Source organism: Tripterygium wilfordii, chromosome 13 (assembly GCF_013401445.1).
Source record: "Tripterygium wilfordii isolate XIE 37 chromosome 13, ASM1340144v1, whole genome shotgun sequence".
Lineage (NCBI taxonomy): Eukaryota > Viridiplantae > Streptophyta > Magnoliopsida > Celastrales > Celastraceae > Tripterygium > Tripterygium wilfordii.
In genome coordinates, this window is record NC_052244.1 from 13,338,838 (window position 1) to 13,354,062 (window position 15,225).

The following is a 15,225-nucleotide window of genomic DNA, read 5'->3' on the forward strand; positions in this document are numbered from 1 at the left end:
GTTTGAAATTCACTTATATCCAAACTTGATTTAATTCGAGTCAGACAAATTCAATCATCAGAACCGAACAGAGTTTTACCATCCTTATATTTAACAACCATGTCAGAACCGTTATAACGAAAATAGGCATGAAGGGCTTGTTCAGTACAACATACAAAGTATATGGACTTGTTTGCTTAAGAGAAACACCATAAGTAACCAAAAAAAATTAAGTACAAAACTACATAAGTTTCCTCCAAAATATATCCCAAAGAATAAAAGCGAATGTGTTTAATAAGACAAAATAAATAATCTCACATGTGGCCTCGATCGTAACAACGAAGAGAACAGGCGTGTCAAAAGATTAAAAGAAATAAGATTATCCATCAAAGAGTAATCTAGATTCTAGAATATCAACGCGAGAACAGCCCACACCAATCCCAATCCACCGACAAGGCTCCTCATCTTCTCTGCTCCACTCTGCAGTTTGGTTAAAAGCTAAGAGTTAAGAGCTCATTCATGTATACAATGTTAACTAAAAGACTAATATACACACACACACACACATATATATATGTAGGATATATGGATGGTTTGTGCTCTTTGATAGAGTTTCTAACATGACTCTCGGTTTCAGATCTGATACTCCCATTGGCTAGGGAGGGAGTTGCCCCTGCATTTTAGGTTTCATTCAAATTAAGAAAATGTTCGAGTTCTGTGCTTGTTTGGTGGCGCGTGGGAAACAAAAGTTGTTCACGTGCTTACACTGATCTTGTGCAGCCGCCAAGAACCGCAAGAAAACAAACTTGCGCGACCGATATGCGTGTACCTTTTACTTGGCTAACGTGCACCATGAGTGGACGCTTACCAGAAGTAGTAAGCGTTCTACAATTGGAACAATGCACCGATAATGGTGAAGCAAGAGGCACAATGTGTTTCTGCGACAGTAAACAAGTCTTTTGTGCTGGTTTAGCCTAGATCTTCTATGAGAGTTCCAGATCTGGACGGACATTGAACTCTAATGAATATGGGAGACTGAGCATACCTGATCATCCAGTGTAGGGCCGGGAGAGGCAGCGACGTCCGAGTTCGGTCCAGGAGCCTCCGCTGGAGGTGCGGGAGGGCCAAGCAATGGCGAAGGAGCTGGTGCGTGGTGCTTCTTCTTGGACTTCTTCTTGCTCGGGGCCGGAGCAGGGACCTCCGCTGTCGGTGCAGTGGTAGGAGCGGGAGGTGCGGTGGCTGGTGCGGGAGGTGCGGTGGCCGGTGCGGGGGGAGAACTGGCAGGGGGTGTACTGACAGGAGCAGGTGCGGGGGGAGATTTTGCTGGAGGAGAGCTCACCGGAACGGAAGCGGGAGGTGAGCTCACTGGAGTCACCGCCGGAGGTGTAGCTGCCGGAGGTGTAGCTGCAGGTGTCTGTACAGGTGCAGGAACGGCCTGCTTTGAAGGAGAAGCAGCCGGAGTAGTAGCCGATGGTGCGGATGCAGGAGTTACTGCCGGAGAAGGCGTAGGTTTGGCTGGAGCCTTTGCTGGAGCTGAAGTAGGTGTAGTGCCAGTCACCGGAGTTGTAGTCGGTGACGCAGCAGGCGATTGACCGCCAACGCCGGCTACAATGACGCATAACAATGCAAGTCCGAGCACGCTATTACGATCCATGGCTTGAAGATTTAGAGACAGCGAGATACACAGAGAGAGTAATAGTGGCAGGCCAACATATATAGGCCAAGAAAATTACTTCAGGAAATGGGGAGGTTCGGGTAGATGAATCTGGTTCGTCCAGTGTCGATGGGACCTACATTCACATGGGACCAGATTAGCCGTTGATTAACGTATAAATGTTTGGGCCCCACACAGTGATATGAAAACAAGCGACACCGTATTTGTAATTGATCCAGTCTGGCTGGGCCCAATGGAGGTCATAAACTCATAATAGACGCGTGTGACCCGGAGTGATGGATTATTAATTATTGAGACACGAGGTTTGCCACGTCAGTAATCAACTTGATTAGGGATTTATTGGCTACTATTAACATCATTCGATTCTCTGCTAGGTTTGGTTTGTTGGTTATGAGCTAAAGGTAATACGAGACAGCTGGATTAGTTGCCGGTGGCCTTACAACCCACTAATGGATGGCCACGTGCATTGTCCAAGCTAATAGCTATCATTGAAGGCACCTGTAGTAGATTATTGGGCCACCGTCAAATAATTGGGCCCAGAGTAGGACCCGCTCCAAAATATGCAACAGCGTGCCTTTGAACCCCTACCTTTGCTGTTATAAATTTGCAAGTATTCTACTATTCTATATTCTTTGTGATTGTAGGTAGCAAAGCAAAAAAGCAATTTCCCAGTTCTCCTTTGCTTTAATTTTTTTTTATCAGATTTACTTTAGTTAAAAAAACAGTTGACTAAGAATTCTCATATGACACTTATGTGTGTGATATTTCATAGAGATCTCAAGTTCGAATATCTCTTATTTTCTTCCCCTCTAACAAAAAAAAAAAAGTTGACTGAAGTCTTTGATAATTTCAAACTTGTGGCATTAACTGGGCTTTAGGTCAATTTATTCTATCTTCTGGTGATAAATTTATGTACTCGCGTTCTAAATTTATACCCTTATCGAATATTGGAAAAATAAACTTGGAATAATATTATTTTCACTCTTCGTTACTAAAAAAAAGTATATGTATTGAAATTTTAAATAAGATAACGACTATCACATTGTAGTAGCAGCACTCATTTATAAATGTGATTATGACAAATTTATTATGATTACATTCCAAACAAATCTTGGTAGAAAGAAGTAGTTATTTACGTACCATGACATAATTAGTAATTAGTTGAAGTGGGTTAGAAATTGAAGTCCACGGTACTTCAACTATTCTCAATAATTGGAATGATTAGAGGTTATTAGAACTTGGATCCACTTATGGGCGTTAACTTAATGATTGATATTAATCATACTGCCGAGGCTTTGTTTTGGGTCAATGACAGGTCCCGTAGCCAGACCTATCACTAAACATTCGAAATATTGCTTTGTCAAAATATATATATAGGTCAGACAACTGAAAGTAACTATTTAAGAGAAAAGAACACAAAGAGAAAAGAATTGTTTGTTTGCCTGAATAATTGATGCGTATGATCTTCCGATGTTTTTTTTTTGTATGCTTTAATAAAGCAACAAAAAAAAAACGAAATAGTTGAGCTAGAAGGCCCACAACATGCAGGTGTGGGTCCATTTTCTTTATTTATGTGTGTTTATTTTGCTATTTTCATTTTCTTAAGATAGAAAGGCAGTGGTCTCATGTAGGGATGAGAGCAGGACGAGCTTAGTCAGGCTTTGACAAACTCTAAGCTCGGCATAGGAGACCCGAGCATGTTAGGGTCTAAAAAATCTGAGTTTGGGCTCAACTGTGAAATAAAATCAATGCCTGAGCCCGACATGTTGAGCCCGTTTCAGTGTTCTTAGCCAAGAGGCGATAATTAAGGACATGCTTGACAAATGATCAAAATATTTTGAAAACCTTTCTTAACTGCATAAGTACTCGAGAACAAGGTTTTGAAAACCGGACCGGATCGGTCCAACCGGTGACCGGCCACTTGTCCGGTCCGGTTGGGGTACCAGAACCGGTAACTGATGAACCGGGATATTTCTGGTTGAACCGGCTGATTCTTCGGTTGAACCGGTCAGAATCGGGCCGGTTTTGACCGGTTCGGTCATTTATTAAAGTTAATAAAATATTTTTGAAATTTTGTTATTTGTGGGGTTTGAACTCATGACCTTTTGTTCATTAAAAAATGTTTTAATCACTAGGCTATAAGATTTTCTTTGTTTAAAATGATACTTTATTTGAATATATTGTATTTTTATGAAGTTTTCTTACATATTATATGCATATAATATAAATATATATATAAATAATTCATTACATTAAAACCGGTTCGAACCCGATTTGAACCCCGGTTGAACCTTTGAACCGTGAATCGAAGACTTTTCCGGTTTGATGACCGGTCCGGTTTTAAAACCTTGCTCGAGAAGACGAAAAAAGAAGAAGAAGAATTAGTCCTAAATAGAGATCTTACATCCAAACAAACCCCCCAATTTGCATTTTATTCCGTGCGAGAGAATAGAATGTTGGGGCCAGTGGGAGAGGAAATACGTGGAGAAAATGAAAGTGAAGTGGTTTGCCGATTAATAGCTTGTTACCATGTAAAGGTAAACGACTCTCATACACAAAACTCTCACAGTTGACGGAATCGGGGATAAACAAGATGTAGTATATTATTTTCGGACGATATTATACTCATGCAACTTGGAAGTTCTAGGTTTAACCAATTTAATGGGTTGCTGTACATTCCAATATTCACACATTATTGTATCCATTATTTTCCTATTTCCTTTTCGACGCATATGCAAGATCGTAGATCATCAACGGGCTCAAGAAAGTTCAAGATTTCCATCCTCGTAGACTCATATACAATTATAAGTATTAACTACTCTGCAATCTGAATTTTTTTGTGGAGTCTGAACATGGACCCTTATGTTCATATTACCTTTAAGGGCTATTTATTCTAAATTACCTGAAACCTTAATGAAAATTGCGACGACTCTCGTGGACGCAATCTATATTTGGTAAACCATGTAAAAATCTTGTGTTTCTATTATTTATCTTCTTTAATTTTCTGCTATTCGCAGTTATTTAGGGAGGTTAATTCCTAACACAATCAACATGTTCTCGAAATATGCAATGCACCAGTGTTTCTGGAAGCCATTTCCCCCCATGACACCAGTCAACCAGTCTCTTGAGTCACGCTAAGTTGCCTGTGTCCACTGTCCACCATTCATGTGCCAGGAAGTTTATTTCCTGCACGCCGAACAACAAACTGAATTAAAGTATAGTGAATATTGTCATATTGATTCTGGATATGGACAGATGGCAATGAATGAAGTATGACCATAGATCCTAGTCAATATGAGTTAAAACAATCTAATGATCATGATTGTACCTAGTTAGTGTATGCCGCAGCCGCATTTTCTCGAGACCAACCCGCTTGTACTTGTATTGTTTCTTTGGATTTCCTCTTCGCTTTTTAGTTGGAAAGTGAACGGCATTGTGGCTTTGGAAATCACTCGTCACTAATGGTTGAACTATTTTAAACGAATAGATTTGAAAACAAGGTCATTCATTGGCTTCTTATGGAGGGGACCAGGTCTAGTTTGCTTGATCTTAAAGCAGAACCTGATGTGGGGTGAATCATGACAAGCTTGTTATCTTCTGAGTTTTGTTCAACTTTTTAACCCAATTTGCACATGATGTGGGTAGGGGTTTGAAACAAGCTTATGGAATCAAGATTTTATAAAGAAATATTTCAATTGAGTGGTTCGAACTCTAGAACTCAAGTAACGTAGGCCTAGGTCTGGAGAGGACCGTTCCCTTACATCTTAGATGAATGGATGGTAGGCCACACATGGGGTTTCTCTTTCATGTCTCATGCTCCTCTCATATTAATCGCTTCATTCCAACTCTAATCTTTTGCCTCCACCATATCAGTAAAACTCTGATTTTCAATGGACTCATCAATGGATCACTCAAACCTTCAATACAATTCGTCTCACAGCTTATCTAGCCCCACATGTACCAAACCACTGTGCTTCTTCTGCAACATGGACGAGTCAGACCCATCTCGCAGAAGATCCAAAATTGCTCAAAGCTTCAAAGAATTACCTCTCAGAGACGACAAAGAAAACGTTTTGGTCTTAAATGGGCTATGGAAAATTGCCATGACCCTACCCGATGACCCAGAATTCCCTTCTCTCGGCATCTTCGAATGCATGGCTAAACTGATCCACAAAGGCATCACTGACCAAGATTGGCTTCTGAAAGACCAGAACATCTATATCCCTTACTATGCTGCCCATATAATTGGTTCGTATGTGATGAACAGGGTTGAATTCGTGGAGAAAGCTGTGAAATCAGGCGTGATTTTCCCTCTGACGGAGCTTTTGAGAGGAAAAATTAGCTGGGTAGAGCAAAGGGTAGCCGTTCGCGCTCTTGGTCACATAGCTAGCCATGAAAAAACTTTTGAAGCCATTGCTTCTCAGTATGAAGCAGAGATGATAGAATTGACAATGAATATATCTTGCAATTGCATTGAAGGGATTTATAGGGAGTTTGTTGTAATTAGGGAGTCAAACAGAGTGAAGTATCATTGCGATTTGCTCACAAGGGGTCGTGGTGGGTTAGAGACAGAGAACACAAAGGCAGAGGAGTGGGCAAGCCAATTACAATGCTGGTCTCTTTACCTCATAAACTGCTTTGCCTGCAAAGAGAGATCACTAAACCTAATCTGCAAGAAGCTGTTCATGGAGGACTTGTGTGGAATTTGGGGAGGTGTAGGAACTCAAGCATCGCTGGCTGGATTAGGACTCCTGAGAACACTCTGTAATTACAAAACTGGAAGAGAAACTATAGCAAATTCAAAATTTGTAATACAGAGTCTTTGCAATCGAGCAAGATCGTCAGATGATTGGCAATATATGGCAATTGATTGTCTTCTTCTTCTTCTTAAAGACACTGATACAAGATTCAAAGTTATTGACGATGCAGCTTCATCTCTTGCTGACTTAACTGAGCTTCAAGTTCTTGCTCGAAGAAACAGAGTAGGAGAAACAATCACTCAAACACTCTTACAAGATTACCACAAAATCAAATATGGGAATCTGAAGTTGGAGTCCAAAAGAGCCGAAAATGCATTAAAGGGTGTATGGGATTTGAAGGTAGAGAGAAGAAAGAGAGAGAAGCTAATGTCTGAACAAGAATTGAAGCAGAGAAAAGTCGATTCAAGGACATTGAAAAGGCAAGGGAACCAGAAGTTCTGGTCTGGTCACGTTGCGAAGGCAGTGATCAAATACTCAAAAGCATTGGCAGTTTGTCCATTAAGACTGATCAAAGAGAGGATTGTTCTGTATAGCAACAGGGCTCAGTGTTATTTACTGCTGAATAATCCTGATTCTGCCATTAGTGACACAACTAGAGCTTTGTGCTTATCAAGTGCAACGAGTATTCCTCACAGTAAGAGCCTGTGGAGAAGGTCACAGGCTTATGATATGAAGGGTTTGGCTAAAGAAAGCTTGATTGATTGCTTCATGTTTATCAATGGCCGCATGAAAGCTGAAGATACGAAGCATGTCAGCATCATCCCGAACTATGCCGCACGTATGATGAAGAAGCAAATGGATGCCACGTGGATTTTTGCAGTTGCCAAGTCAAGGTTATGTTGCGGACATCAAGAAGTAGTAAAATCAGACGGACGAGAGGAGTCGGGGATGATGATGACGACCAAGGTCAAAGAAAAGGGAAGGGGAGTGTATTGGAAAAGAATGGAGGAGAAGAAAGGTCGTCGAAGGGCCAAAAAGGAGGAAAAGAAGTGTGGACCAACTGCGGAAATACACGTGTCGTGATGATAATGGAGGCCTGATGTCGTCATTTTCTGAATTTCTTTTTTTTATTTTTACTGTTCGCACTTCGCACACGCCTTCTACGGACAAGAACTTCTTGTTAACCACATATTCTCTTTCTTAGTACCTAATCTAGATTTCATGTGTTTCGTATCAAACCTAACCCACTAATTATGCCTTTATATGCACCATTAACAATAAAACAACACTAAATTAATGCTCAAATCTAGCCCACCAGCATTCGAGCTGGGAGGGACTACAATTCTCCCATAAAAACTGTGTTAAATCATGGTTCTTTTAAATGACATATTAGAATTTAGAAGTTAGGATTTATAATTTAGGTTTTAGTGTTTCCGGTTTTAGGAAACAAAGGGTCGTTGATTGAGATAGTGAACTTAACCGAGATAAATCTTAGCGCAAGCTGGAGGTCGTGAGTTCAAGTCCCATGGGTATTTCCATTATCGCAATCTACAAGATGGGTCTTGCTCAGTCCAGCGTATGTAAATGTCACCATGTGTTATCTTCCCGTACTAGGTCTCTGCCCAGGTTTCAACTAATTCATGGGAGTTGTTGGGTCTTTCATGTGGCATGGAATTAACCAATTAATTGTCCGATGGACAGTTGGGTGGGTTTCACGTTATCAAAAAAAATTTACGGTTTAAGATTTAGGGTTTAGGAACAATTTCGCAATAACCTATTTGGTTATCTCTTCGGATTTAGACATAATATGTCCAAGGTCAAGAGCTCAAACCAATAACCTAATATTTGGAGAATGTTGCTTGGTAATTGTTAGATCCCATAGAAAAATTGGCATGGTATTAGTCCAATAAACAAAAAATACCACTCTTTAATTAGAGTAATTTACTGACCTTTAGATTCGAGATTTTCTGGAACTAAAATTAGAGTAACTTGTTATAGTAAGTTAATAAGTTATCTACATTAGGCTTCTCTCTATCTAACTGCCTTTTCAACTCCTCAGAAGAAGCCGCAAATGAAGGTTACCGTCTTCTCGGCCCAATTGTAGCTGAAATTGATTAATTGACCCATACTATCAATGCGGGCTGGTATAGGAATGGGCCAACAAGGCCCATCTTTTTTACAATTTTATCTTAAAACACATCCGCAGGTTTATTGGGCCAAAAAATCTAAAGAATAATGTGCACTACTGCACTGTGCAGACTCGATACACCTAACAAAGAACGGGGAGCAACAAGTCCCAACTCTTTCGGAGCAATATTACCTTTCATCATTTGAAGTCTTATCAATTTTTATTTTTATTTTTTTTTGCTTCATCTATATTATCATCATGACAGACGAACAAATATCAAGGGGATTCCTAAGGAGTGAATAGTGAAATAAAAAGGAGATAAAAGATTGTGCACCTCTATGTCATGTTCATTTTCGCGTGATTCTTCTTCATCAATTATTATTTCCTCAATCTCATACTCGTCAAGAGACAAACTAGCAACACCAACATTCCGACATCATCAACTGAATCAAAGACATCACCATCAACATCCCACATGTTACTCTCTTCTTGATGGTATTGACGGCATTTTCTTGTCAGAAGATGAAGGATACTATGAACAAATAATAGGTCTTGAGCACGTTGTGATGGAATTTATTACTAGTTATGGAATGAACAAAGAGTAAGTGCTCTAGTTTCTTTCACAACATGATGAGGAGCAAGGTTGGCAAAGTAATTTATTGTCAAATTTTGTAGCATCAGTGCATGGGCTCCATGAACTTTTTTACCACCAAGATTTAGCATCTATCTTCGCTTTATCGCTTATAGAATCATGCTCTGAAAAGGCATCCATAACACAATAAAATTTACCACATTCAACATTAACCATTCTCCTCTCATGTGAATTTAAGTAATATCTTTTTAGGCACTTATTTCTTTCTGTCACTATCTCTAAATCCTTGCAAGGAGGAAGAGGGAGGACCCCTTCAGATGTAGTCGTTGGCTTGCAAGCATCGAGAGCTAAACTGGGTGGCTTCAAACTTCGTGGTTGGCTGGCTTGCTTGCAGAAGTCATGGCTTTGATGGTGACCAACGGAGACGAGCGGCGGTGATAACTCGTCTGCGGCTACTCAAAGCCATTGAGTTGTAGTGCGTGAGCGTGAGCGTGATCTAATTGTGAAAACACAATTTTTTTTAAAAGAAAATTTAAAAACATGTCCATTTTTAAATAAATAAAAAAAAAAAAACATAGCTTGGTACATGTATGGGCCATGTCAACGTCTGATACCAGGAGGTCGCCATTTTAGAGGTGTCTTGCTTCCTAGATACTCATCGATGGAGTCGTGACTCATGAATGATCATTACATCAGTGAAAAAAACTCTCGCTCTTTTTGCATCACCATACTTTATACTTGCCTTCAAGGACTCGTAACAGCAAACAATGAAAAATGCACCTAAAGTAAGTATATACTATAGCCTTTCATTCCAGACAGAGAACCATTACATATAATGAAATTATTTAACTATCAATTCAAAATAAAGTAATAAACAAAAGAAAGAGAGATTCTCGTGCTTTCGAGATAAGTCACGAATTGCCATTTTCAGATAAAAGTAAATCTAGTCTCACACCACAATCATGAAAGCCACCTCCACTAACACCGCCCACATCACGACTCGCATTCCTCAATAATTAATTTACTCTTACAACTATCAATACAAGCGGTTCTGACAACTCCACCTCAAGGAAAAAAAAAAGGAAGAAAAGTTCTAGATAAACAAACCTCCACCCAGATTACAAGTCAATTTAAATAAAGGGGTAATAACATTTTTGGGGTATTGAATAATTTAACCCAGTTCAATTTGGAAACTCATTTTCTAAGAGTGTGTTTGGATTGAAGGATTTAGAGGGAAGGGAAAGGAAGGGAAATAGAGTTTCCTTCCAATTCTCTTGTTTCAATAGTTTATTAAAAATTAAGGGGAGAGATTTGAGAGGAAAATTTCATTAAATTTTTGTTAAAATTCTTTCTCTTCAAAATGAAGTCATTTGGAGGGAATGGATTACTAATTAAGCCATTTGTAAGTTAAATATCTATTTTACCCTTGTACATAATATTTTAATATAAAAATAAGGATAAATTAGTAAATTAAACAAATTTTCTTTCCTTTTTTTTTATCTATCCAAACATGGGAGATAGAAAAATAATCTCCCTTCCCCTCCCTTCCCTTCTCTCCCCCTCCCATCCCCTCTCTTCCCTTCCCCCCAAATCCCTCAATCCAAACACACTCTTAATGTTTGAACTTAGGTATTGAAAAATTAAAATTGTTTCAAACTACTCACACGGGTAGTTTTCTGGCCTTTCTTTCAGGCAGCGAAAGTACTTATGTGCCATAAACAATTAATTTATTTATAGGTTAACTGATATGACCATTGTGACTTGGATATTTCATAAAAAAAATAAATCCAAAAAAATAAAAACCGAAAATCCAAATGAATAAAAACCATGAGATTCCCATTTGTATCCTCACGGAGTCTTCAGTATCGATCCATCCAGTCACACAGAGTCGTCGAATTTACCTTCGCTACCATGTCTACTACTACTCAAATCCATGACTCGAATCAAACAAAATCTGTTCTCCTCCACTCATTTGTTCACCTCAGTTTCCTTCGCACCTCTCTCCTCTGGCTTGCAAAGGCAATCAAGTGGAAGCAACTTTAGGTTGGACACATCAGATATCTAGGAATCGAAGAGATACAAAATATGGACTTGATGAGAGCTTTGGGTACGAATCTGAAACCCTAATTTGGGATTCAGAGGAAATCGTCGTGCACTTAACGATGGAGACATCGGACATAGGGGTTTCGACAACGAAAGAGGGGGTGGAGGAGTTGAGTCATGGTTTTTGCGGTGTGGGGTCATCATCGAGAATAAAATCATAGGGGTCGGATCCGATTTTGTCCAGGCCTTCTTGGAGAAGAAAGCACGATAGATTGAGAGGGGGGGGTGCTTTGGCCTTCTTCTACATTGGAGAGGATGATTAGGTCTGACATTATTGAACCTCTAAGATTTGCGAGAGAGATACAAACTGAATTAAGAATTGATAGCTTTGAAGACAATTTGTTGAGAGGAACAATAATTTGAGTGTTTTGGATTTTTTTTTATGTTTCATTATATATATTTTAAAATATCATTAATTCGTTAGTCCACGTCAACAGAAATCAATTAAATTTGACTTTTAATGTCACATCACGGGTTTGATTGCCCAAAAGACCAAAAAACTGTACGTGTGACTATTTTGAAACAAATTTAATTTATTAATACCTAAGTTGAAATGTTTGAAAAATGAATTCCCAAATTGAATTGGGTCAGATTATTAAATACCCAAAAGTGTTATTATCTCTTTGAATAAACGTTAAAAATTTCAATATTTTTTTATCTTAGTTATCACAGATATTGAGACAACCGCAAAAAAAAAAAAAAAAAAACCAAAGAGAAGTTCTAGATAAATGGGCCTCCACCCAAATTGTAAGTCAATTTGAATAACGAAAATATTAAGGATCTCAATTTTTTCTGACTATCCAAATATTGAAATGGATACACAGAAGATGTATTCGTGTACATACATTTTAACATTTGTGATAGGAAATACCGAGATCCGTAAGATTACGCTTTGAATATATATTTTACAAAAGAACAAAAAGTGAACAAAATGATATACTGCATAAAGAAATTAAGCAACTTTGCAATTGCGTGTGTGCTTGTGGAGTTAACGACCAACTTATGAAAAATAATAATAAAAAAGCGAGCAACTGTTCACGAGTCGGGATGTCCAGATCCATGTGAAAGTTGCTTTATCCATTCAAACGTTCGATGATGACGTGACTCGTTCTGCTTTCCTTGCTGCTTTTCCATCATTAATTTCTTCTTCTTCTTCAGCTCCTGCAACTGCTTCTCTATATGCTCTTTGGATTCTCTTGCACTCCCTTTAATATTGTGATTACTGTCTTCAAAATTACTTCTGATGACAACAATTTTCTGGGGAACTGGTTTTACGGCACTGCCAACTGAACAACTGCACCCTCCTAACAATCTCTCTCTATCAAAGAACATATGTTTTCTCTGCTTCCCCTGTTTCTCCATATTCGTACTCTGTTCACTGTGACCCGTATTACTCCTGTCACTACTGCTATTACGACTAATGGAACTGCGAGCCTTAAGATCTTGAAATTCGATTCCTGGTGTGCGGACCAAACCCACTCTGAAAAATTCCCAGATTGTGGATCTTCGAGTGAGATTAGTGGGCAGAGGAGTAGTGGAGACTCTGATTTGGGGTTTGGGGCTCGGGTGTGTGTGGAATTGGTTTCGGATTCTGGGTTTTGGATTTCTTGCTGTGGTGGTGCTGGTAGAGCTGGTGCTGCTTGATGAGTAGTGGCTCTTGGTACTACTGCTTCTGCTACTGAACCCACCTAATGAACCATAATGGTCCATGGACTCGGACCTGGAAACCCAATGGCTCGTTTTCAGGGTCTCTGGGTTGAACTTGGTTAGACCATTCTCTGAACTGATTGAGTGACGCAGAGGGAGAATTTGGCCTTGAAAGAAGACGTCGTCAGCTGCGCACATTTCTGATTCTCTACTCCATGAACGAAAATCAAAATCCTCTTCGCATTTGATCAACGGTTGAGATTCTTCATCAACGTCTGATTTGTTGTTTCTCTCTTCCTTGTTCAAATTGATCGGCAGATCAGAGAGTGATAATGCCTCCTCCTCGTCCTCTTCTTCTTGAAAGAAATTACAGTTTCCCAATTTTCCCTCACACGCCATTTTTTCTGTCTCAAGGCAATAACTTTCTTGTTAGGATATCAAAGAATACAGATAAGTATTTAAACAAGACCTGAGAGACAGAGATTTGAATGAATGTGTGCGTGGTAGAGAGAGGGGGGGGGGGGTGGAATATTATATAAAAGAAGTAAGGCTAGTCGACGAAAGCATGAAAGTATGAAGAGCAGGCGACCCAAATGTAACCATCAGGCCGGCCATTCCATAACTAGTGCTTTATGTAGTCTCGCTTTCAAGTAGTACTGGACTGGACAGAAATGGCCTTGGCGTTGTGGAATGCTCAAACTGTAACGAATAACCTAGTGGCATTTTTTTTTTTTTTTTTTTACATTGTGGAATGCAACTCATTTTACAGTTTCATAGACAGCTTTGTTCGGCAGTGTAACTCCAAATGATTTTTTGCTTATGATATTAATGTGAACGGAAACGGATCAAAGGTATGAAGTCCGTTAATACTTAAAAAAAAAAAAGAAACATGGAGAGCACTCTGAAAACGCAAATTTATTTTATTTCAATGTTTGTTTGTCTAACGATTCATAGTCCTATTTAAAACAAAAGCGAAAAAATCTTAAAAATCGAATAACATACCAAAAAGGGGGGAAAAAATGGTGTTAGGCCAACAAATCAATACTATTTATAATTTAGAACAAGTCAAAATCAATGGACTATAATTAGGCCTTCTAAATAAGAAGATACAAAAGAAATGAATGATTTCTAAAATGAAAAAAGAGAGAGACTAATTTGGAGATATAAACGATGAGATTTGGCCAAAAAGCGGCAGGGTCAGTAGCTTAGCTACTGTTCTAAGGCGCCTGGACGTTTCTAGTAAGGTCACCAAGTTTCACGCGTTTCTGAAGTTTAGGGTGTGTTTGGAAATGATTTTGATTTTTTGCTTTTAAAAACTGATTTTAAAATTAGATTTTGAAAACAATTTTAAGAAATGATGATGAAAACAAAATTCATTTGGTAGATGATTCTGTACAGAGAAAGAGGAAAGATGAAAGAGAAAACAAGAAAGAATTTTACAAAACTTCAAATAACAGTTTTGGTTTTTTGATTTTTGAAAACCAAAAACAGTTTTCAATTTTACAAAATAATTTCTGTTTTCAAAAACCAAAACTGTTTTTTGATGTTTTGTAAAATTCTTTCCTGTTTTTTCTTTCCTCTGTTCTCTTTCTCCGTGCAAAATCCTCTGCCAAATAAATTTTGTTTTCAGTTTTATTTCTTAAAATTGTTTTCAAAATCTAATCTTAAAATCAATTTTTGAAACCAAAAAACCAAAACAATTTCCAAACATACTCTTAAGCTTTTGTTTTCTACTAGATAATTTTGGACTTTCGGTGATCCAAAAAGGTAAATCTTTACACAACATATTCTACATCAAACATTATATTTATTTTTTTAATTATGTTTTTCCATGTTTTCTTTTTTCAAAATTTTTTTTGTGCCGACTTGAAATCGAATCTATGTCCACCGCAGATTCATGGAATTTGCAACAATTAATTAAAGGGGAAATTGGACGATGAAATATCTATTAGGATTACATCAAAATTTGTGGTGGATGGAAGTGGGAGATTCATAAGATTTAGAACGTTATGCCGTGGTTGGCTCACAAATGACGTGGTGCCACTATATTGGTCCTATATTTCATTTTCTTCTAGAAATGTTTTGCACTTACCTGTGACACGGGTTTGTACAAGGAACATTTAATGGCTTGTCTTGATGCGGTTCTTTTACAGCTGCACAACGGGTGGAAGGATTAAAACAATATTTAAATAAAATAAAAGGGAGAGAAGGCCGATATACAAGTTTCTCATAAATTCCTTTTATAATCCACGTAAAGGTGTAAAAGAAGGAGGTAAAATACGAATTCTTTTTTCATAATTGATTTAGATCATGTGTGAGCGGACCAAAGCAGTGGGTCCCACATGTTTTTTTTTCACTTAAATCAATGGTGAAAAAAAATGTCCGCATTTTAAATGCTTAT

The 15,225-nt window shown here is 38.4% G+C and overlaps 3 protein-coding genes across 3 annotated transcripts; 1 reads left to right on the plus strand and 2 right to left on the minus strand.

The window, feature by feature from the left end:
- Positions 1-176: 176 nt before the first annotated feature.
- On the minus strand, positions 177-1,682 carry LOC120011961 (lysine-rich arabinogalactan protein 18). The gene is made up of 2 exons (XM_038863164.1): positions 1,025-1,682; positions 177-459 (listed from the first exon to the last, which is right to left on the minus strand). The coding sequence occupies exons 1-2, from the start codon at positions 1,631-1,633 to the stop codon at positions 385-387; spliced, it is 684 nt and encodes a 227-aa protein (XP_038719092.1). The 5' UTR covers positions 1,634-1,682; the 3' UTR covers positions 177-384.
- A 3,666-nt stretch (positions 1,683-5,348) lies between these two features.
- On the plus strand, positions 5,349-7,560 carry LOC120012353. The gene has a single exon (XM_038863743.1). The coding sequence runs from the start codon at positions 5,545-5,547 to the stop codon at positions 7,435-7,437; it is 1,893 nt and encodes a 630-aa protein (XP_038719671.1). The 5' UTR covers positions 5,349-5,544; the 3' UTR covers positions 7,438-7,560.
- A 4,652-nt stretch (positions 7,561-12,212) lies between these two features.
- On the minus strand, positions 12,213-13,223 carry LOC120012615. Its single transcript, XM_038864051.1, has one exon. It carries the CDS (start codon positions 13,221-13,223, stop codon positions 12,213-12,215), a length of 1,011 nt encoding a protein of 336 aa, XP_038719979.1.
- Positions 13,224-15,225: the final 2,002 nt, after the last annotated feature.